Raw genomic sequence first — 23,186 nt, 5'->3', positions numbered from 1 at the left:
TGTTAGTAGTATTACAGTTACAGAATTTTTGCCTCAGATTGCAACTATTCCACCTTCATCCATTGATCCTGCCATCCCTCTACCTCATTCAATTCTTATGCATTTCACTCATTCTTTGGACAAGCATGCTGACATTACTACTAGAGAAGGAAATCAACTCTCACACACAATAAATCCAAGCTCACAATCAACTATTACTATTCCAGCTACACAAAATTCTATACCACTCTCCTCTGTAGAAGCTATACTACCCTCGTCTCAGAATTTTTCACCTATCCCTCCTTCAGACAATATTCACCCTATGCAGACAAGGTCTAAAACAGGTAGCAAACCATCAAAGACCTTTCAGGTAAGTACTTCTCTATTAAGCTCTATACATGATTCTGAATTACTTCCAAAAAGTATTCGAAGTGCTTTTCAGAATCCTTTATGGAGAGAAGCAATGCTTACTGAATATAAGGCTCTATTACATCATAATACTTGGACCTTATTTGAGCTCCCTGAAAATGAAAAAGTTATCACCTGTAAGTGGATTTTTGCTGTCAAGAGAAATGCCAAAGGAGAAGTTATAAGACATAAAGCACGATTAGTTGTTAGGGGTTTTATCTAAACTGTAGGAATAGATTTTGATCAAGTATTCTCTCTTGTAATAAAACATGTTACAATTCGTATCATTCTGACTCTTACCTTATCTAAAGGATGGAGAATACAACAATATAGTTTTCACAATGCCTTTTTGAATGGAACTTTACATGAAACTGTTTTTATGACTCAACCTCCAGGATTCATTAATTCCAATCCTAAATTAGTTTGTAAACTCAACAAGGCCATTTATGGTCTTAAACAACCCCAAGGGCTTGGTATTTAACTATTACTGCTACTCTTCAGTCTTTTGGTTTTACAGTTACAAAATATGATCTCTCTCTGTTCATAAGATTTACTACTAATTCTGTTATTTACATTCTCATCTTTGTTGATGATATGCTTGTTACTGGTGATAATGAAACTGATATTAAAATTGTGCTTACTAAATTGCATTCCATTTTCTTATTAAAAGATCTAGGAAATCTGAATTTCTTTTTGGGAATAGAAGCTGTCAAGCATTCCAATTCCTTACTTTCTTTATGTCAATCAAAGTATATTCACAATTTACTTTTGAGGGCTGTAATGTAGGATTCAAAACCAATTAGTACACCTATGGTAAGCTCTCTGAGATTAACAGCCAATGGTGAAACTTTCTTTGAAAATCCAACCTTGTATCGTTCCATAGTAGGAGGGTTATAGTATGCAACTATTACACGACCTGACATTAGTTTCTCTGTTAATAAACTAAATCAGTTCATGTCCAACCCATGTCAAGAACACTGGATTGCAGCAAAAAGGGTGCTACGTTATTTAGCAGGTACCGTTGATTTTACACTTCAATTTCACAGATGCACTGACTTGAAATTTACTGCCTTTTCAGACTCAAATTGGGCAAACGACCTTGATGATAGAAAGTCTACTACGGAATTTTGTGTGTATCTTGGATCAAATTTGGTGTCCTGAAGATGTAGCAAACAAGCCACGGTCAGCAGAAGCTCTACTGAGGCAGAGTATAGAGCCCTTGCAGCAGTATTCACGGAGCTGCTATGGATTCAAAACCTTCTTGCTAAGCTACACCAGCCCTGTTCTGCTCCTCCCACTGTGTTTTGTGATAACATTTCAGCTGTGTTGCTTACCTATGATCCAATTTTACACAATCGAACCAAGCACTTTAAATTGAATCTCTACTTTGTGAGAGACAAAGTGATAAAAGGCTCCATTGTTGTTACTCACATTCCCTCCACAGAACAAGTAGCGGATGTGTTAACTAAGCCCTTGTCCTTAGCCAATTTTGATAAGTTCAAGAGCAAACTCAGCAATCAGACCATCATGAGTTTGTGGAGGAGGGGGTATTAACATATATAAAGAATACAAAAAATCTGTTATAAAAAGAAGAAAAAAAAAACAGATTCTATCTAATAAGTTTAGTTGAGCAATTCTCAAATTAATTCAAATAATGTTTTCAAATAATTCTGTTATGAGGAGTAGGATTAGTTAGATTAGTAATGGAAGCTTTTGTGTATATATATATATATATACTCCTACTTTAGTGTACAAACAATAAAATGAAAAATAACACTTTCTAAATCCTTTTGCATAAGTTTCATTCTTCCGCTTAGAAATTCTTTTTCTTTTTTTATTCTTACATGTATAGCATTTTATTTAAGAAAATTAAAAATAATTTTATTAAAAATAACTAAAAAGATAAGATATTTTATAATTTCAATGTATTTAATACATTAAAAATTTAAAAAATTTTATTATACTTTTAAAACGTATCTTTAAGATACAAAATAGTTAAATTTATTAAATAAAATAATTTTTTGACAAAAAATTTTATAAGATAAATTTATTTTTATATGGGACCAAACACAATTTTACCATGAGAGCACATATGACATATATACAAAAATAGATATTTTCTTGTACATTTTAAAAATATTAGTGGGAGCACTTATCCCGTAAACTCAAAGGTGGATCGGTCCCTCCCTGTATGTAGTGTTTGGCCGAACTTCTCCAAATTTCAAAAAAGAAAATACAAAATTTATCCACCATTGTAGTAATAAAACTTTTTTTTTTCATTTTATATCAGTAAAAAAATCCCCCATTATAAGTTGTAACATTAATGTTCATTTTTCTTGCATAAAAAAGACATGGTGCTTCTTAGCCTCCTCTCAACCATGCATCTCTTATCAATTGTAATATTGTATCAACATAATTAAATAATTATCCGTCAAACCACAATCCTCATTAGGTTAGTGAATTTAACATCTAACATTAAGGTTGTTTTTAGCTAAGGAATAAAAGATAACGAGTACTATGAATAAACTTTTTAGGGTAATTTGCATCATGGACTATACATTTTTAATCACTATCCAAATACACTAAGAGTAGACACCAATGTTCAAAAATCATTGGCCAAATTAAAATGCATGCTTCTAGCCACATGAATTAGTATTTTGAATGTATAAACCAAGGAACATGCACATTATACCAATTGGAGTTGATCGGATTTTGCTGAAATAAGATCATGACTAAACTTCTCAATCTTTTACAACCCCTATTTACATAAGGGATAAGTACTGTTTTGGTCCCTAACGTTGAGGGTTAGAATCGAAATCATCCCTAATGTAATTTTTGACTTAAAATCATCCTTAATGTTGCATTTCATTTTAAAATTGTCCTTTCTAATAAAATTTTTTAATTTATTTCTAAACTACCTCTACTTTAATAAAAAAAATATAAAATTTAAAAAAAAAATAAAAGAAAACGCGTTTGGGGGGAGGGGGGGAAGAAAAGGGGGAGGGGAGGGAAGGGGGGAAGGGGGAGGGGGAAGGGAAGTGGGGGAGGGGGGACGGCGCCGACGGCGAAGAGAGGGAGGAGGGGAAGTGGAAGAAGCTGGAGAAGAAGAAGAAGAAAATGAAAGGGCGTGGGTTCGGGGTGGGGGGGACGGCGGCGGCGGCGAAGTTTGGAGCCGTCGTCGTAGCCGTCGCCATTGGGGATCGCAAGGGAAAAAGGAGACGCGAGCCACTGCCGCCGCCTCGCAACCTCGTCGCCTCGCCGCCTCTGCCTCTACATCGCTTTCTGCTTCTGTTTTTTTGCTTTCTGTTTCTGCTTCTTGGTTTGGTGGTTGCTATTGTTTGATGTTCTGTGTTGGTGTTGGTGTTGGTGTTGGTGTTGGCGTTGGTGGTGGTGGTGGTCTTGCTTTCTGTTTCTACTTCTTGGTTTGGTGTAATTTGGTGTTGTTGCTGTTGTTTGGTGTTCTTGGTGATGGTGGTGGTGGTGGTGGTGTTGGTGCTGGTGGTGTTGGTGTTGGTGGAGGTAATTGTGCTGGTAATGGTGAGAGTATTTTTGTCCAAAAAAATTAAAAGGACAATTTTAATACAAAAAAAAAACGTTAAGTATGATTCTAAATCAGAAATTACGTTGGGAACGATTTCGATTCTAACCCTCAAAGTTAGGGACCAAAACAATACTTACCCTTTACATACTTTTTTATTTTTATTTTTTCTCACTCCCTCCAATTGGTTTCACACTGGAAACACTTTCTTTTATTTATCTTTTTTCTCTCCCGACAAACCAAAGACTAATCTGTCGTGAATCGAGCTTCATTTAAAAATCTGCCACTAGCCAATAGATTGTTTCATACACAAAGCGAAAATCGAACCCCAAACCCCAACACTTACTTAGGCAGATTAGTGTGACACTAGAAACACTATTCTCAATAAGAAGTCACTACTTGTTAATGATCTGGCCAAAACAATACTGCATTGAGCAGATAAGTATTCGATATGCAACATTGACTCGAGCAGATAATTGTAGAAAAAGCAAAGCATCAACAGACGACAGCAACAAATGGAAACTTGGTTCTCATTTTAGATAAAATATAGTAATAAAATGAGAAACAAGAAATTGATATCGTTGCTAATATTTCGAATTCTATTTTGTACTCATATAGAAGCAACAATCTTTCAAAGAGCAAGATACATAAGCAAATGTAGACCCTAAGCAAATCATAATTATGATAAGGCAAAGTGCTTTACAACGTAGAATATACATAATTTGGCACATTCCTAACACGTCTCATCAAGAGTGTCCAATGATGCATTGAAAACACAAGATATAGCCTTAACAACACAAAGCGTAGTCAGAGAAGATCAATCATGAAGAAATAACTATAAATAAAAATGTAACTAACTAACTAAACAAATTTGAACTCCATATGCCACGTCAAGTTCTTTGTCATCATCTACGAGATGTTCATAGCCTCAGCATGGTAGGTTTCCAGCTCCTTGTCAAGTTCCTCAGCTGACTTCTCCTTTTTCCCACGCCCTTGGCGTCCAACCCTGCCACGTCCACGGCCGCGAGCACGGCCTCGGCCACTTGAAGTTCCACCCTTTGGCCTTGCCCCACTACGTTGTACCCGACTACACGTTAATCAAATGGCAAGTCTTAGAATGTAAGTTAACACAACTAAATCCCTTCTCAAATATTGTGCTGCCTTTATTCCATCTATCCAATCAATGAGAAAATAATATAACAAGGACCATTTTTAAGGAGATACTTGCAAATTTAACAATTCTAATATGTTGTAGTTTCAATCGAATAGTTGCTTTTATTCCGACAACACAAAATGTAGGAAACCAGAGAAGTCAAGGAAGCAATATCAAGCAGGGCTTCTTAGTCCACCAAAGTCCCTCATATGAAGGCTTATAGAGCATTAGAGACCAGAGTGTCCTAATTTAACAAAACAAGATGCTTGAGCACACTTCATGAACACAAGGTCTACATTAATATTAACATGAAATGTAAAATCCGATGGAATAAGCCTGCATGCGCATGTGCACACACATATAACGAGACGCATCTTAGGAAAAAGCAATTTCCATATCTATAGCATGCTAAAGCTAAATGATAATAATGTAAACTTACGTGGCAGCGCGACTGAGCCCAGCACCACCTCCAGTTTGACCTCCACGAGACCTGCAATTCCTAACATCAGCATACCATCCAAGATAATAGATGTTTTGTTCAATACATACACGATGCGTTATTTTAAAGCAACTTTGCAGAATTGTAATTACAAATAAAATCCATAAAATTTTCCCATATGTTTCCAGAATACCCGTGGAGGGGACCAGAAAAGAAAAGAAAAAGGAGTAACTAGACGACATATGCATCTAGAAACATATTCAGAGTCCATAGAAATCACATACATCATCACAACTGTCCTTTTCTTCCTTCGCCCATTTACCCCCGATACATTTACACGAGCAGTTATAGGCAATTCTGCATTGGCACCAACAATCTCAATCTTCATGGGCTTTCCATCCAGAAGCACATTATTGTATCGTTTAAGAGCGGCAAATGCATCACTTCTTCTTGTATAGACAACTTCGGCAGAACCCTGCAACCCAGTTCAAGTCATCATAGAAACAAAAGATAGTGATGTCAAATTTGTTTTCAAAAGTAAAATGAACAAACCAATACTGCCAAACAGCAGATCTTTGAAGCAAACATTTTTCACATAAGTTAGCGCAATTCCATAGGAATGTCAGACATATATTCAGGCAACAATAAACCAATTGAAAATCACCCTTCTTACTCAACATGACTGTAAACAGGTTCCTCTATTAGACCATAAGAATGTATCATTTACATTTTAAAAAAAAACATTTAAAGTAATCAAACCAAAATAGCTCATCATGTACAACATGTCCATACCCCATAGATAAGATTCGTCCCCATAGTTTCTAATAACTAAAGCTGTTATAAAACAATTATAATGAAACAAAATAAAATAAAACTACTATTTCTGTAGTCCATAATCATCGTGTATTTCATTCTCCTCTATTAGGTGGATGAATAAGTCCTATTACTATTAGGTGAGAGAAAAGAACAGGTCCAGACATTAAACTATTGGAAGGAAGACAGAGTTTCAGATCTCAAAACTTTCAAGTGTCATGGGGCAACATTAGAAAGTAGGGTAAACTGAGCAGTGGTCAAGTAGGTTCGTTACAATACAAATCCAAAGGCCACTTCATTTACCCTTCCCTCCCCTTCATCGTAAAAGCATCTAAAAACATAATGGGGGAATTCATGCCACTTTTCCACTGGAATCATTTAGTAAAAGAATCCTATTAGAATCCAAATGAAAATTACTAATTCAAAATTGTCCTGACTTTCAATATCGACCAGAAGTGCAATTCTGAAAATCCTAGGGCAAAAGATTCACCCATTTATTTTACTCCCTAAAGTGGTGGCTTCTTTAAGAGATGGTCAGTAAGAAGTTTTGAGACTCAATACTTGTATGTAAGAAAGGAAAGAAAGAAATAAAATTATAATCAGTGTGTCCCTAACATCCATGTTTGAGAAACCCTATCAAAGTAGTTGAAGTATTTTGTTGATTATGATAGTAAAGAATAATATACATTACACTGCCATAATTTATTAATTATTATCTGATTGCTAGTGGGAAAGTTCCACCTGTCAAGGCAGAGTGACAATCTAACGATATGTTCCTTGGTGAATTCCAGTGAAATCAAATTAATATTAATATTGGAGACAGAATACAATATCTACATCTACAGAAACATTTGTTACATTGTAACACTAACTCTCAACAAGGAAAACGTGGTAGAGTTTCGACATTCCGTCAAAGTCCTAAAAGTCTAAAATAAAGCTAATCAACAATATCAAGCTCGAGTTGAAGTGCAGTATGATACTTACACTTGGATGTCCAGTTTTATCATAATGAACAACACAGCGCTTCAAGTCTCCAATCTCAGAAAAAAGCTCCTGCATGGTAAATTAAGATTGAAGAGAACTTCAAGAAATATTAGCAGGAAATAGAGACTACTAAAAAGGAAGCCATGACAAAAGTTGTACCCTTATGTCTTCATTGGTTACTCCATGGTCCAAATTTGAAACGTACAACTTCGTACCAACTTCAACTCCTTGTATCCCTGCAGCTCTTAAGCTATCCTCAAACAAATCTTGCTGCCAAGGAAAAGGCCCGGTCCTCCGGATGGACTGGAAAACAAAATCAAATGAGATTCTTGAATCTTGAGTAGCAAACAAACACAACTTCTTAGGTAACCACCATTGTTCAAGAGCAGTCGTGAGAGCAGAAACATCAACATTAAAAGACAGAAGTATAAAGCATGTGGCAAAGTAAATGTAGCCAAAATAATATACACAGAAAGACACACTACATTCAAACACCAATCTTTTAAGTAAATGATGAAAACCAGGAGTAAGAATTCAACCAATTTCAAATAAACTTGTGATATGCATGCTACAATTGAAGCTCGAGTTCTGATGTAAGTGGAGGAAGCTTCATTGCAAAATACCATGAAAGAGGGAAGTAAAGAGAAATCTTGCACTGTAGAACCAAACTTAGCCAGAGGATCCAATAAAACATCTGTCCACACACCCAGCACTCGAGCATTTTAAATCATCTGATCTTAAATCAAATGGATTAGCATGGTTTAGCACTTAGCCCAACTTTAGAGCTACAAAATTTTGCAGCTAGCCATAAGAGCTCCATTTTAAAATTCATGCATGAAGCTCCTTCATATAGTATGCTAGGCAGCACCAAAAACTCCTGAATACATCAGAGATCTGTAGCCATGCCCCCAAACACAAAAGCAAAACTCTTTAGGTTCACATTATTTGCAATGTTAAAGAAACTATGACAATTGCATCGAAGATGCAGAATGATCAAGCTTTAGCTTCTCTTTGGAACAAATACTAATGTATCTTTCCTCTTGCATTTTTTTGAGTTTCTATAATTTTCCTCTCTGGAATAGGATACTAGGGTATCCAAGTATTCCAGAATCTCAAGCACATGTATAAGGATCCACTGTTTTTGAGCTTGCCTTGGCAATGGCATAGGATGACGGCCGGGTATTAAGACCTCTACGAGCAGCACCAGTTATTCTTCCACCAACACCAGGATTCCTGACTGTCCCACGGCTAGTGTGAGCTCGGGCTCTGCCACGTCCTCTACCTCTTTCTCTGTTACTCCTGCTGCTCTTTATCCTATCATCAAGTGACATATCCAAGGAAGAAGCCATTGCAATTTCAATCTAACAAAAGAATCAAATTCCTCCGAAACTGAGAATAATTCAGCCCTGCAACAAGTAAGAAACGAATTAGTTCAATTAGACTAATGTGAATAACATACTCCGAGCTGCTTTTAAATATATATTTAAAAGTTTCTAGTTTTCTTTTTCGTACTTTTCTATATCACCTGAAACGGGGGAAAAAACCCTTCAAATTTATTGTTAACTAAGTTCGCAAACTCTCATAGGTAGCTCAAAACTCCCAACACGTTAAATTGAAAAGCCTAATCAAATCCCAAACCATATCGCAATACCCAAAAATCAAAACGCTACGGGAATTCATAAATTGTGTTGCGGATGAGAGGACATAGTTCAAAAAACAAAAATGAAATTAGAATTACCTAGAGAAATAGCCGAAGCGAGGGGTGCATACGCAGAAGGGAAAAAAACCCTAGAATCCGAACGGAAAAATGTGATGGCAGGAAAGAAAGAGAGGGCTTGAGTTGAGTGCGAGTATTTGGGGGCAGAAGCTTCAACAGCAAGAAGAATAAGAAGGCGCAAAGATTATGGGAGTTTTGATGATCGAAGAAGAGAAAACAGATTCATCCTTCTATTTGTGCGGAGTGTGGTTTCACTTGTTACTTAGCAGAATAATATTATATATATATGAGTAAAGGCGGTGTTCTTCCTCCAATAATTTTGAATAGTTATCATGGTTTTTATGTCATTATACTTTTTCAGGTTTGCCTCCTCGGAGCTTTTGGTAATTTCAGTTATGAAGGTAAAGATAACAATCAAATAAGCTATTTTAGTTCCCAAAATATATAATTCTTTTATTACAAAATAGCCTTTAAAAAAATATAGGAAAAGCCGTAAACAACTTTTAAGTTGTTTTTTTTTTTTGTGACTACAACTTTTAAGTTGTTAATATTAATTAATTTTTCCTTTCAATTGTGAAATTATTTTTTTTATTTTTTATCTTTTGAAAATTTTAAATTTAGTGTTAGAATTTAGAATTTAAAATTTAAAATTTAAAATTTAAAAACTAATTCATATTAGTTGAAAAAATTAACCCTTTATTTGAGCTAAAAAAAAACATTTTGTCCCTTAAAGTATCTTAGTTTGATAAGGTACGTATTCACATAAAATTTTCTTAGAAATTAGACTTCGATAGTTTTTTATAAGCTATATGTTTAAAAAAATAAAATTTTTTATTCTTTAAATTTGTCTTGGTCATTCATAGGAAATGAATTCTCTTCCGTTTTTTTAACACTTAAAAAAATGAATTGTGATCTCTCACACTTAATTTTATAAGTGAGACCAAAATTAAATATGAGAGAAATAATAAAAAATAAAAGATCGCAATTCACACCATCCAATTTTTTTTATTGGAGAGGATCCACTCCCATCATTCATATGTTGCCTCGTTTCCTATTCCATTACCCAAGTTTTGCCTCAAACCTAATTGATTCATAGTTTTTCTCTTTAAAAAAATTATAACAAAGATAAATTAAACTGAAAACATGATTAAGTGTTTCAAAATGAGAAGTACGAGAAAATAATGTATGTTTTATAGGATATGTACAATGGAGTTAATTTGAAATTAAAATCAAATATTAGGATTACCGTCGATTTTGGAAACAAATAAACTACCTCATTCTCTCACCTCTCTCTCTCAATACTGTTTATCAGCATTCTATGCCTTTCTCATTGAGTCTCGTCGGTACACTAACGCCACGGTCACCAGCCACCATCGGAAATCGCGTCGACACTGTTCCGACTGGCGCCGTTGCCGCACAGGCCACTGTCAAGGGAGGACGCGCATATTGTGTGGGTCAAACTAACGGCACCGCAGCAACTCGGACGTCCAGCACCTCCGTCGCAGCCGGTGTGCCTTCTTCCCGACACCGCCCTCACCTCCTCCGATGCACTTTCGCTTTCTTCCATTCCTTCAAGTCTCTTCTCACCGATGATACTACCATGCTCTTCTTCAGACCCAAGCATGATTCGCTTCTTTCATGATTTGAATCCTATGCTTCACAACAGTACCACTTTTGTCATGAATAGTCCTTTAAAATTATGTTTTACCAGAATAAGAGTTTCTTCTGTTTATTCATCTTCTTCTATTTTAATTGTCAATTTAGGATGGTCATTTTAGTAGGTAGGGGTAACCGCCGGTTGAAAAAGAAGAGAGTATTGGAGAATTTCAAATGGGTATTTTTTTAAAATAACTAACTGAATTTTTTAAAAATTTAAATTTTAAAATTAGAAAATTTAAAATTTAAAATTTGATGTGAAATAACTGAATAAGAATTTTTAAATTTATTATTTTGTGGGTAATTTTTATTTTTAACTCATAATAAAATACAAAAATAATCTCAAATTGTTTACAACAACATATATCCGAGTCAGATCGGCCAATACTCATAGTCACTCCTATCCAATCAACTATCTAAAAAACTTCTCATATTCGAAGTAGGGTTAGCTGAGTCTGCTTAGGTCAGTGTTAATTGTCATCCCTATACTCTAGAGACGCTAAGCTCTACTTTAGTTTTAGTCTCCTACTATAGTTTTTAGCAACGTGAAATTAGTGGTAAATTTTAGAAGTTGGTCATCTAGTTTTAAAATTCTGCAGAAATTAGTTTTGGAAATAAGATGGCTAAATAAAATCTTTGAATTTTGAACTAGAGTATCCATACAATTATGATCTTTAGTTTATTAAAAAACTTAATCCAAACCGTCGTTTCGAGATAAAATTTGCATAATTCTAAAGTCATTTTCTATTTTTCAGATTGGAAAAAAAACTGCATTGGCAAAGCAGTTTTAGTGACAACATTGGTTTAGACTTATTTGATTGAAAACGAAGAAAGATTGTTTGACGACAGTAATTTTTAATCATTTTAAGAATAATAAAAATAAACTAAAACATCTGATCTAAAATCTATCAAGCACCAATTTAAACGTTTACTCTACGGTTGAAAAACAAGAAAGCTTTTGAAAAGTCGCAAAAATATCATCATCATCATCATCATCATCATGTTCCCATGTCATTTGTTAACAAATCTCCAAATTATTACTCCCAAGGAAAGAAACGAAGAGAACATATCTAAGTTGTTGTTCTGTGTAGTGTGTACAATCTTTGGCCAAACAAAAAAATAATAATAACAAAATAATTCTCTTCCAAAAATACAACCTGGTTTTATATCCTAGGTTCCTAACTAATGCAGGGACCCAAAGCCCGCATGAAAAGATATTCGTGATAAATAAATATATTGCAGTAATAAAATTAAAATACAACATAGTTTAGAATCGTAACTCGTAAAACACAAAGACAACCTAGTTTTATATCATAATTCATAAGACAAATAAACATAGTTACCTATATGGCTATATCTATAGGGATATAATAAATTTCAATAATTGTACGATGTGATATTAGTGCAATGTTACATAAATTAGTGTGATACTAACATCAGATAGGAAAATTCTAAATTAATATTTAAATAAGTCAATAATCATCTCACGCCCGAAAAACAGAGAACATACCATTTTCTACACCAATATCTTCCCCTCACCATCAAAACTTTGGTCCACTGCCCAAAATTCCCTCCATGGTTTTTGCATGCGCTAGCCTCTTATTCGAACTACCGCTGTCCTTGTCCCTTTGCATCTTCATGATTTTCCAGGGAACTTCATCAAAACAACCATTGACATATGAGACTGTTTGCGCAACTGCTGCTTCTGTTGAACCTCGAAATTGTCTCGGGTGACATTCAGATGATACCATATTTGCACAAGACACAGAGCACCGTGAGATCAAGGTAGGACCTCAACCAGCTATATCTTGAGGGATGGGAAGTGAATTCCGGATTTGAAGAAAGCAAGAAACCTGAAGTCCCTTGGCAATCACCAAAATAAAATGATCCAACCCATGCATCTGAATCAAATGCAGATAGAAAACCCTGCATTTATATCGAAAGTGCGATTAAGAAAATAGTTATATTTGTTGCAAAAGAGTCTCACATATATCATCCTTTAAATTCGCCATAGCAAAAAAAATAGCCAAAGACAAGTAATCAAATTTAATTTTCCGAGTGAACATTATACCTATTGCTTCTCTTCAAGTATTCTTGGGTGTTCCAACCAAAATCCTGATCTAATGATATTGCAATGTTCTACAATGACCCTTCCACAACTTTCCGAAGACTTTCCATTCTGCTGATGAGTGAGAGCATTGTCCATCTTGTCCCAAAAAACTGAGGATCCTTGTCGGAACATGGCTGGTAAATTATTGTAATCAATAGCTAGTTCCTCAATTTTCTTTTGCAACTGAGCACCCTTCAAGTTTTGCTGGGCTTCCCTTTTCCGTTTCCCGGAATCAACAAGCTTCCAGAAACATGAGTTGTACTGATTGTTGATGTGGCAATCCACTTGTCTCCATGAAAGATAGTCTTTTAGAATCTCTGTAGATGGATAACACACTGCTCGTCCATCAAAGGAAGGAGGGTACTTCAACTCACTCTGCGAGAAGAAATCTTTCCATCTCATCACATAAGTTGACGTGAAGAATGACAGAATAGTAGAGACGATTTTACTAGCTCTTCTTTGAAAAAGTTCAGTGGTTTTCTTAAGAATAAAGCTATACTCATCGCTAACCCCATAGGCGAAGACTATATCGTGAGGAAACTCTTCTAACACAGTCATAGCACAAGAATTCATCAAATTAAGGGCTCTCTCATCATTTGGCTTCACAAATTCATGTAGCTCAGAAAATCTGTGGAAGTGGCAACCATCTATTCTAATTACAATCCATGTCAACGGCATCAACTTGCTATCAAACTCAAAGGACTTCACATACTCTGGTTTCACATTGTCAATATCCTCCACAAAACAACCAAGCTCTTTCAAAAGAACAGTTTGCTCATTCCAAAATTTTCTACCTGCTATCTTCTTTGAATGCACTGTAATAATCTTTCTCCTTTGTCTTTTAATGGGAACCCCATTATCTGTGTACTTCACAATATCATCAACCACAGCCTTTAAGACACATGACCCTTGTCGGAATATGGGCTCCAGTGTATTGTAGTTGACATTGAACTCATCAAATAGAAGATTGTTTAGGTTACATTTCTCAGCACCCTTGAGTAAATCATGTGCTTCCCTAAAATCCATGCCACGTTTGACAAGGCGCCAAAAGCATTGATCATATTGATTATTTGCATGACAGATATTTTGCCTCCACAATAGATATGCTTGGAGGACATCTACCGAAGCACAACTTGTAACATGCCCATGGAAGGAAGGAGAATACTGCAGTTCCTTTTGTGGGAAGAAGTCACTCCATTTTGTCACAAACACAGATGAGAAAAAAGAAGTGATGATGGATAGCACTTTGCTGGCTCGTCTATCATAAAACTTGGAGGTCTTCTTGAAAACAAAAGTGTACTCATCACTGAACCCATAAGCAAGTACAATATCTGCATACTCTTCAAGCACGGAAACAGCACAAGAGTTCATCAAGTTCAAGGCATTTTCATCATAAGGCTTGTGAAGCTGGTGGAGTTGAGAAAACTTGGTGAAGTTACGGCCATTGATTCGAACAAGGATGAAGTTGGGAAACATAACCTCATCCTCCAGTTCAAAATTCTTGACATACTCATACTTGCTGTTTGCCATTATGTTGTTCAAAAATTATTAATCAGATCATGCTACGAAGAATGTTTTTCCTGTACAAACTACACTAGAGGCATTTTGAGTTAGTTATTTTCTATATGAAATTGTACTCTTCATTTATAAAAAATCATATTTTAATACTATAAAATCGTACTCTTCATTATAAAAGCATCACATCTTAATACTATATCAAAATTATTAAAAAAACAAATAAATCACAAATTCAAGAACAAATTGAACATTTCCTCAATTATTTACATTTCGCAGGTTAAATGTATTGTGTAAAAGAGGAATAAAAATAAATGATTGGGTGATTATATTAACAGAAAAGTGATTATCAAAATCACTAGAAGCCTAAACAATTTTTTCCCCCAAAAGAAAATGATTGTTATACCCAAAAGTTCTGAAAATCGAACTGTCATCGAACCATTCTAACTACTTGTTTACTGATTTAGTGGTTCAACCATGGTTCAACCGGAGTAACCAAATTATAATAAAATGATACATAAAATATAAAGTATGAGTTCAAGAATTCAGCAATTCTAATACATAAATCATAAATAAAGAGCAGAACTTCAAGAAGAGAGCTATGTAGAGTCAGCACCTAAGCATAAATATGCAGCATATACATATAGTATTCTTCCATACATACGTCTTTGAAACAAGACTAAAAATGCACAAGCACAAGCATAAAAATCAAAACCATGTAAATAACATGACACTTATGTCTAAATTGTTAATAACCACAACACCAGCAGCAGTTTAAATACAACACCAAGAACAACACAGCAAGATTATTAACAAAAAAAATACAGATTATTGTGTAATATAAATTTATTAACAATTAATCAATAACACAGCAAAAAGAACAATTATTAACACCATAACAAGAACACAGCAACGCAGCAAAGAGGAGAGGACTCACCTACCAGAATCTTCGGCGAGCACGGCAGAGCAGAGGGATACCTACGACGAAGGAGAAGGAGGAGCGACCGACGACTAACTGGCGACGCACACGAACGGAACCCGAAAACCAACCACCACCAACGAACGGCTGCCTGCGGCGGCTGGGGTTTAGGGTTTCACCGACAGAGCCTAAACTCTCAGTTCTCAGCGGCGGACTGGCGCTGTCCTTTCTCCACAATATGCACACAAGCCAACCGCGGTCATTTTGAAATTTTAATGGCTCTCAGGGGCTTTTGTGCCATTTTACTTCCATTGAGGCCTTGAGGGTGTTTTCGGTCATTTAATTTGTTGCGTGTGCATTGGAAGGTAGTGGTGTAGACGCACGCAGCGTAGCACAAGCGCGGTTTCCTACACAAGCAACAGCTTTGAGCGCGAGGAGGTTCACTTCTTAACCCTCGTCTCCCTCTTTCTCTGCAGAGTGAAGAACGAAACGAACAATGCGACGAAGAAGCCAGCGGAAGGGGCAATCCTCAGTCTCAGGTAGCTAACTTTATCCTTCTCTATCTATCTATGCTTTTATGTTCCTTTTCAGTGTTCCTCAGAAATCACATGGAAGATGCAACGTCATCATCCAAATGTCATTTTTAGTTCCATTGCATCTCATGACATTGAAAATGTACTTGTTTTCATCACTTGCTTGTGAAAATGGTTATTCAATTCTATCCACGTCCAAGATTGGTTTGCGCCGATAACTAATTAGTTAGGCCAATAACTAATTTATTATTCCTCCAGAAAACTGCATATCCATTCCTTTTTTTCTTCAGGTGTACATTGTTATATCCATCTTGTGCTTCAATATTTCTTATATATATATATATATACACTTTCTTTCATGGGTGTCTCCCTGTATTAAACTTTTATTCACCATGGAATTAGCAGCTTGCAGCATGTAAGAAGCATAACAGTGTCTCAAATAATTAATTTGAATTTCAATTTTTAAATTTCTAGTTTGTTAAGGATTATTTACCTAGTGTTCTTCTGCTTTTGGGGTGGATGGATGTATGCAGTTTCTTTCGCACGGATTTTTTGACAGAAATGAAATTCAAATTTTGTCTTCCTCTGTTGAAATGAAACTATAAATCCATAACATGGGAGCATTAGTATTTGTTTTCCTTAAGTTTAAGTTTTCCTTGAGTCAGGAATCACTTTCTTAGTGAAATTGAAACGAAAACATAACAGGAGGTCAAATTCCTCCTCCCCCCCCCCCCTTCTCTCTCTTTTCCCTCTTTTTTTTCTCCTGTTCTTTTCAGTTGAAGCATGTACAAAACCCAGTGCATATTGCTGATCCAAATTATTCTAATGTTCACACATTATTTACGGGCATTTGCTTTTGAAATTGCAGAAAATGAACCAAGATCACAACAAGATTCAGAAGGTCAGAGCAAGTTTCAATCACTTAGTGATAATGATTCTATAATATCATTTCAATTACTGAGCCAAATCATGTTACTCATGATTCGCCAACGTTTACACTGGATTTCAGGAACTTTGGCGGAAATATCAAGGGAGGCAGTGGGGAAACTTTTACAGCGTGCTAATAAAGTTGGTGGCAGGAGGAGAAAGATGATGGTTGGTTTGTTAATTTGTTATCATTACTTATTCATAAGTTTAACTGCAGTTGTTTTGTTGCTTAGTAACATGGAAGTGGAATAACTTTATTGTCAGTGTTTGACGTTTTATAGTGATGTTGGAAAATTCTAAAGTGTTTCATGTTCTTCGTTTGATCTTCTTATAGCTGGAGTCTGAGACGGAACAAAATGGAACTCACATATTGGAACAAATTCTCCAACCGAAGACTTCAGAGGTTGGACATAATCATAGAAATCCCATAGGAAGTACTTCTGCAGAGGAGAAATGTAATAACGAAAGTATAGACCAAGGATACTTGAACGACAAGGGCGAACTAGATGACTCAGACTGGGAAGAGGGTACCATTCCCGTGGATGATAGTCCTGTGACTATTGAATTTGATGTGACTCCGGATCCAGCTGTGAAGAAACAAGTTCGTCGTGCTTCTGCCAAGGATAAGGTTAATTACTATCTTTTACCAGTAGCATAGTTGGCTTTAATAGTATAACTTTCAGCCACTTGCTAAAAATTTAGTAAATTCTTCAGGACTTGGCTGAACTTGTACACAAGGTTCATTTGCTTTGTTTACTTGCTCGTGGAAGGTTAATAGATAGTGCTTGTGATGATCCTCTTATTCAGGTTAATCCTTGATAACCTTTTAATCTTTTTAATGAATAAAAATTCTTAGTAACATTTTTAAGTATAAAAAAACTGGATATTATAAATAACTTAATTGTGTTTTCATATCTTGCCTCCCTAATATCTATTATTTTATGATAATTAAATTGCTTGTGAAATTGAGCACTTCTTGATAATGGCAGGCTTCTTTGCTTTCTCTACTCCCAGCACACTTGCTCCAGTTGTCAAATGTCACAAAACTCACATCAAGAGCTCTACATCCTTTAATTTCATGGGTATGCTTTGATTCAGCTATTATATGCTTTGTTTTGTTGCATTTAGTGCTTAGTTTGTACCACGCATTCTATCCTTTTTGATTCCTAGTGTGTAATGTTTGCAGTTCCATGATAACTTTCATGTTCGAAACTATACAAATGCAGAAGCATCACTACACTTTGCTTTGTCATCAGCTTTAGAATCACGTGAGGGTAGTCCTGAAGAGGTGGACCTTCTTTTACTAGAGCCTTGTTGTTTCAATATTTACTTCCTGACTAGTGACTATATATATATTTGACTAGATATTTAGTTTATACTTCAATAAGGGTTGCATCGATCATCATAATATTAATATGATTAGGGAGGTGTATAACACATGCTATGCTAAATAAAATAAAGTTTCTTCAGATCAGATTGGTTGTATCATCTGTAGAGTTCATGCAATATAATCCTCTAACAAAATTAACATGAATTTCTTAAAAAATATTTATGTAATTGCAGATTGCAGCTTTATCAGTTGCACTGTTTAGAGCTTTGAATTTTACAACCAGGTATTGCAACATTATGTTTTCCTCTCTTTTCATCTTCTTTTCTTCAATCCAAAAGTATTCTAAAAACAGAAATCCACTCATCTTTTTTCCTTTCGTACTATTTCCTTTCTCTTTCTTATAATATTAATTATTGAGATAAGATTGGAAGAATTTAATTTCTTCTGGTAAGCATTTATGTGAAGTTAAGTTAAATTTCTTTTTGATGCTATATTTTAGGTTTGTATCCATTTTGGATGTTGCATCTCTCAAACCAAATCAATCCATGGGATCAGATGCAGGTAGATCCAGTAAGGGGATATTTAATACTTCAACACCAATGGTGTCTAAGAAAAAATTGGATTTTAATTCAACACGAAAATCATTAACCAATGAGAAAGAAAAAGTCTGTGAAAGCTCTTGTGGGAATTCACGGAGAAGTAAAAAAGGTCGTGCAAAAAGCCAAGTGTCTGAGTCTAACAATCCTCCCACTGCTGAAAACTTGAATGATAGTGTGTCCAAGTCACAAACTTCTGAGACACAAGATAAGAACTCCAAACCGTGTCTTTCTGAACAATCTTGTAGATCAAAGAGAAAAGGGGATCTTGAATTTGAGATGCAGTTGCAAATGGCTCTTTCTGCTACAGCAGTTGGATCCTTGAATAGTAAATTGGAGTCGGATACAAATGATGATGCAGCAAATGTTTCTTCTCCATCAAAAAAAATGAAGAGAGATATAAGTGGAGAATCTTCAACGCCCCCTCAAGTAATTTCCACCGCACTAGGATCAAAAAAAGTAGGATCACCTCTGTATTGGGCAGAAGTATATTGCAGCGAAGAGAATTTGACAGGAAAATGGGTGCATGTTGATGTCGTGAATTCTATTATTGATGGGGAGGACAAGGTTGAAGCTATGGCAGCTGCATGCAAAACATCTTTGAGATATGTTGTTGCCTTTGCTGGGCAGGGGGCCAAAGATGTGACCCGCAGGTTAGAGTTTCCCCTTCATTTGTGTTCATTTTGAAGCTTTATTTAAACTCAAATTCCCAACAGCTGTGTTCATCGGATGCTTTACTGCTCAAGCTTTCATTTTATTTGTTTTGGGAGATTACTCTTGATCGTAGGATAGATTATTTGTTTCTCTGATCTGATGAGCAATACTGGCACAAAAATCCATTGAGTTCATGCTGGATGCAAAATAGGCAGCATGACAAGTTTTGAAGTGAAAAAGCATAGCAGGCTTAATTATATTAATTGATATACTGGTACACTAGTATATATTTTCAGTCATTCTTACCCTTGTGAGAGAAAAATTAATGAAATATTTATAAGTTATGGCAAAACCTTCATGATTATTACTGAATTACTTATTAACAGGAAAGGAAAAATAGCTGTCACTACACAACAATTAGATACGCTAGATGTGTGTCCAAGATGTTTACAAATGATACCATAGAGCATATTGGACGTATACTAAGCCAGTCATTATACCATAAAGATTGAGACCCATTACCAACTTAAACCGAAAATCCTCTCTGAGGAAGTTTACTGCGTTGATTATACTCTTCCAAAATAAGACCCGTTAATAGGAATAGTATTAGTAGCTTGCAAGAATGATCCCTGTTTGACATACTTATCACACAGCACTGTAACCCATGGTTTATCAGTTTGTGTAAAACAATTCCAGACTAACTTTCCCAAAAGTCCTATGTTTCTTAGTCTTGTATCCGTAGTTCCCAACCCGCCGTACTCCCTTGGAAGAGTAATATTATCCCAGTTTACGAGATTGAAACCTTTATCATTGCTCTTGCCACTCCAAATAAAATTTCGCAAGCAAGCATCAATGGAATTACAAATAGATTGTGGCAACCACATGGCTTGCATAGAATAGATGGGTAAAGAGGAAAGAACAGACTTAACCATACTCTACCAGCATGATTAAGTAGTTTACCTTTCCATGAAGCTAATCTTTGTCCGATTTTTTTCTTGAATCCCAAAAAATTGAATTGTGACATAGTAGAGTTGCCTAATAAATATTTCATTTCCTGTCAGACATAGCTGTATTTTTCAGAAGGTAGCTTATATGCATTCTTACCTCCACTCAACTCTTAAATTTTAATGCTGATTAGTAGCTTCAATTAGTTGACTGGTGATTCATAAGGGTTATGTCTCATTTCCTGAAGATGCTTGTTCATTTTGTTGTATTAGGTATTGCATGAAATGGTATAAGATAGCATCGGAACGAGTTAATTCAATGTGGTGGGATTCAGTATTGGCACCGCTGAGGGACCTGGAATCGGGGGCAACTGGAGGTGTGGTTCCTTCAAGAACAAACCACATCACTTCTACACAATCCAACATGAGTGACTCTTTCGTACCTACACGGAGCTCTCTTGAGGATATTGAGTTGGAAACTAGGGCATTAACTGAGCCTCTTCCAACTAACCAGCAGGTATTTCGAAGTGACCCTTAAAACATGAAGAATTATATTGTATATATATATAATTTAAGGCTCTCTTTCCCATTGCAGGCCTACAAAGCTCATCCACTTTATGCCATAGAAAGATGGCTTACAAAGTATCAAGTACTTCACCCAAAGGGTCCAATTCTGGGCTTATGTGGAGGTTTCCATGTTTACCCTCGGACTTGTGTGCAAACTGTTAAGACGAAAGAGAGATGGCTCAGGGAAGGACTGCAAGTTAAAGCCAATGAACTGCCTGTGAAGGTCTCATCTTGCAAACACTTTTTAGTGTTGTTCCCCTGATTTCCTTGTATTTTTTCCCTTTTGATTTACATCTGTTTGATTCTTTATCCAAAATTTTAAAAAATGTAAAAATCCATTCAGGAGCTTAAACCTTCCGTGAAGACCCAGAACTTACAAGATTTTGAAGCTGATGACTATGAGTGCACTGATTCTAAGGAAAATATTAAACTTTATGGGAGCTGGCAGTTGGAACCATTAAATTTGCCTCATGCTATGAATGGGATAGTACCTAAGGTATTTTCTGTTACTTTCTGCAAAATACTCGGAAAAAGTATAGGTATGAAGATAATTTGATGGTAGAAAATTAGAAATTCCTTGCTAACGTCTTAAACGGTTTATCCCTTCAAGATTTCTTATGTAGAAGTATGTTCCATGCATTTTGCTCCGTGGATCAACACTCGATATACAATATAATAGTTTGACATTTTCTGATTTGGGTCTAGCCAGGCTTATTTTCCATAGCAACTACATATTCGAACAGATTCAGTGTACTGCCCTGATGAAGACCGTCTTGTTCTAAATTACTGTATTTTGTAGATAATGAGGTTGAAAATAAATAAAATAAAAAGAAAGAAGAAAGGAAAGCCAAAACCATCTTCCAAGTTCCAATAAAGGGAGTTTGGCAAGCCAAAACCTCACCAGTCAGTTTAATAAAACAGTGCTTTGAGGCCCCATCTGGTGTATGTGGAGCACGGCTGAAGATGTATTTTTTTTTGTATGGTTGAATAGAGACTTACGTAGCTATGAGTAAATTAAGCTAGTTGCCCCTATGTACTTACTGGCTTACTGCACTGCATTTATAAGATTATAATCATAAATATCTGCTAGCTGGAATATGCACATATGTACATCTTGTTTTATGTGATTGCATGAATTCTTTTATTATTGATTGTTACATTTCCTGTTTTGAATTAGAACGAACGTGGTCAGGTAGATGTTTGGTCTGAGAAATGTCTTCCACCAGGGACCGTGCACCTGAGATTTCCAAGGGCGTTTTCAATTGCAAAGAAGCTAGAAATTGATTATGCTCCTGCTATGGTTGGTTTTGAATTTAAAAACGGGCGTTCATACCCTGTCTTTGATGGTATTGTGGTGTGTGCCGAGTTCAAGGATGTACTGTTAGAGGTATTCTTTTTTTTTTGCTAAAGAAATAATATTGCTGCAGATAAACTGAATTTTGACATGTGAAAAGTTTGTCACATTATCAACTAAGTAAATGCCTCTTTAGTTCTTTAAATCTTATGAATCAAATGATTACTGTGGCTAGCAAGCAGTTCATGAAAATTGCGTATGCTATATAAAATAGAAAAGTAGAAATCTCTTAGCCTTCAAAAAAATAATATTAATAATAATAATAGAAATCCCTTAGCCTCTTTAGTTACAATAAAGCACTCAATTTCATCTTCACCCCTCTAAAATTTGGTTTTTATCCTTGACTCCAGGATGTTAAATTGTTAATTTTGCATCCTGCTTTTATAGTTCTCTGCATTTACCTCTTCCTTGATTTTCTCCATTTCCCAGGCATTTGCCGAGGAAGAACAAAGACGGCAGGCAGAAGAGAAGAGAAGAGATGAAGCTGAGGCTCTTCGTCGGTGGTACCAGCTGCTTTCATCTATCGTAACGCGCCAAAGGTTGAAAAATCGATATAATAATGGTTTGTCATCAGAGATTTTGACTGAAGTCCAACATGTGAATGATAAGGAATCAAATGCCACAGTGAGTGATAGTTATGACAAGAATCAGACTCCCAAAAACCAGCAAGTAACCACAAGCAAGAATGATAGCGGTCTCGATCTCGAGGCTTTGGTAAGTACTCCTGGTAAAGCACATGAGCATGTGTTTTTGAAAGAGTATGAGAGCTTTGATGAGGGAGCCTCTCTATTAACAAAACGATGCCAATGTGGATTTTCAGTCCAAGTAGAAGAATTGTAGCATCTATGCGAAACACTCATGTAAAACACCCACCCCCAACAAAGAAAATGTATAAAACACGTTTTGTCTGGATGCAGAGTTTTGATGAAACTTGAAAGCAGTTAAAACCTTGTATTTTCGGGACTCACTTTTCCAGATATGTACATCTTAAACATACTTCAGTTTGTGAATGCAATTTCACAGAATATAGAAGACATGTTTGTCAACTAA

At 35.7% G+C, this 23,186-nt stretch overlaps 3 protein-coding genes across 8 annotated transcripts; 1 reads left to right on the top strand and 2 right to left on the bottom strand.

The window, feature by feature from the left end:
• Positions 1 to 4,573: 4,573 nt before the first annotated feature.
• LOC107608739 (THO complex subunit 4D) lies at positions 4,574 to 9,440 on the bottom strand. The gene is made up of 7 exons (XM_016310456.3): positions 9,053 to 9,440; positions 8,466 to 8,720; positions 7,474 to 7,617; positions 7,315 to 7,383; positions 5,802 to 5,992; positions 5,518 to 5,568; positions 4,574 to 5,012 (listed from the first exon to the last, which is right to left on the bottom strand). Exons 2-7 carry the CDS (start codon positions 8,661 to 8,663, stop codon positions 4,835 to 4,837), a joined length of 831 nt encoding a protein of 276 aa, XP_016165942.1. The 5' UTR covers positions 8,664 to 8,720; positions 9,053 to 9,440; the 3' UTR covers positions 4,574 to 4,834.
• Positions 9,441 to 11,907: 2,467 nt separating this feature from the next.
• On the bottom strand, positions 11,908 to 15,497 carry LOC107608738 (tRNA(His) guanylyltransferase 1). Of its 5 annotated transcripts, none has more exons than XM_016310450.3 (3): positions 15,250 to 15,497; positions 12,759 to 14,386; positions 11,908 to 12,613 (listed from the first exon to the last, which is right to left on the bottom strand). In XM_016310450.3, the coding sequence occupies exon 2, from the start codon at positions 14,325 to 14,327 to the stop codon at positions 12,759 to 12,761; it is 1,569 nt and encodes a 522-aa protein (XP_016165936.1). In that variant the 5' UTR covers positions 14,328 to 14,386; positions 15,250 to 15,497; the 3' UTR covers positions 11,908 to 12,613. The 5 variants fall into 5 exon arrangements, with proteins under 5 accessions (XP_016165936.1, XP_016165941.1, XP_016165938.1 ...); XM_016310455.3 differs by having other exon boundaries at positions 12,759 to 14,316; positions 15,250 to 15,492; XM_016310452.3 differs by having other exon boundaries at positions 12,759 to 14,391; positions 15,250 to 15,477.
• Positions 15,479 to 23,186, top strand: RAD4 (DNA repair protein Rad4 family). Of its 2 annotated transcripts, XM_016310449.3 has the most exons (14): positions 15,479 to 15,770; positions 16,633 to 16,665; positions 16,774 to 16,859; positions 17,026 to 17,319; positions 17,406 to 17,498; positions 17,681 to 17,773; positions 17,878 to 17,979; positions 18,255 to 18,304; positions 18,521 to 19,270; positions 20,489 to 20,732; positions 20,811 to 21,005; positions 21,126 to 21,278; positions 21,960 to 22,169; positions 22,566 to 23,186. In XM_016310449.3, the coding sequence occupies exons 1-14, from the start codon at positions 15,728 to 15,730 to the stop codon at positions 22,974 to 22,976; spliced, it is 2,757 nt and encodes a 918-aa protein (XP_016165935.1). In that variant the 5' UTR covers positions 15,479 to 15,727; the 3' UTR covers positions 22,977 to 23,186. The 2 variants fall into 2 exon arrangements, with proteins under 2 accessions (XP_016165935.1, XP_020963015.1); XM_021107356.2 differs by lacking the exon at positions 15,479 to 15,770 and having other exon boundaries at positions 16,548 to 16,665.

The sequence above is a fragment of the Arachis ipaensis genome, chromosome B7, assembly GCF_059453495.1.
Source record: "Arachis ipaensis isolate K30076 ecotype BB chromosome B7, ASM5945349v1, whole genome shotgun sequence".
Taxonomy (NCBI): Eukaryota; Viridiplantae; Streptophyta; class Magnoliopsida; order Fabales; family Fabaceae; genus Arachis; species Arachis ipaensis.
Note: the sequence above shows the minus strand (reverse complement) of the source record. Positions and strands in the feature narration are given on the sequence as shown.

What these genes read in the sequence shown, in the direction of transcription:
- LOC107608739 (XM_016310456.3), bottom strand. Translation starts at nt 8,663, where the DNA reads ATGGCTTCTTCCTTGGATATGTCACTTGATGATAGGATAAAGAGCAGC. An exon ending in CATCCTATGCCATTGCCAAG is followed by an intron (nt 7,618 to 8,465) that starts GCAAGCTCAAAA and finishes TTTGTTTTCCAG; the next exon opens with TCCATCCGGAGGACCGGGCC. An exon ending in GGGCTCAGTCGCGCTGCCAC is followed by an intron (nt 5,013 to 5,517) that starts GTAAGTTTACAT and finishes ATTAACGTGTAG; the next exon opens with TCGGGTACAACGTAGTGGGG.
- LOC107608738 (XM_016310450.3), bottom strand. Translation starts at nt 14,327, where the DNA reads ATGGCAAACAGCAAGTATGAGTATGTCAAGAATTTTGAACTGGAGGAT.
- RAD4 (XM_021107356.2), top strand. Translation starts at nt 16,548, where the DNA reads ATGTACAAAACCCAGTGCATATTGCTGATCCAAATTATTCTAATGTTC. An exon ending in GCAGGAGGAGAAAGATGATG is followed by an intron (nt 16,860 to 17,025) that starts GTTGGTTTGTTA and finishes ATCTTCTTATAG; the next exon opens with CTGGAGTCTGAGACGGAACA. An exon ending in GTGCTTCTGCCAAGGATAAG is followed by an intron (nt 17,320 to 17,405) that starts GTTAATTACTAT and finishes TAAATTCTTCAG; the next exon opens with GACTTGGCTGAACTTGTACA.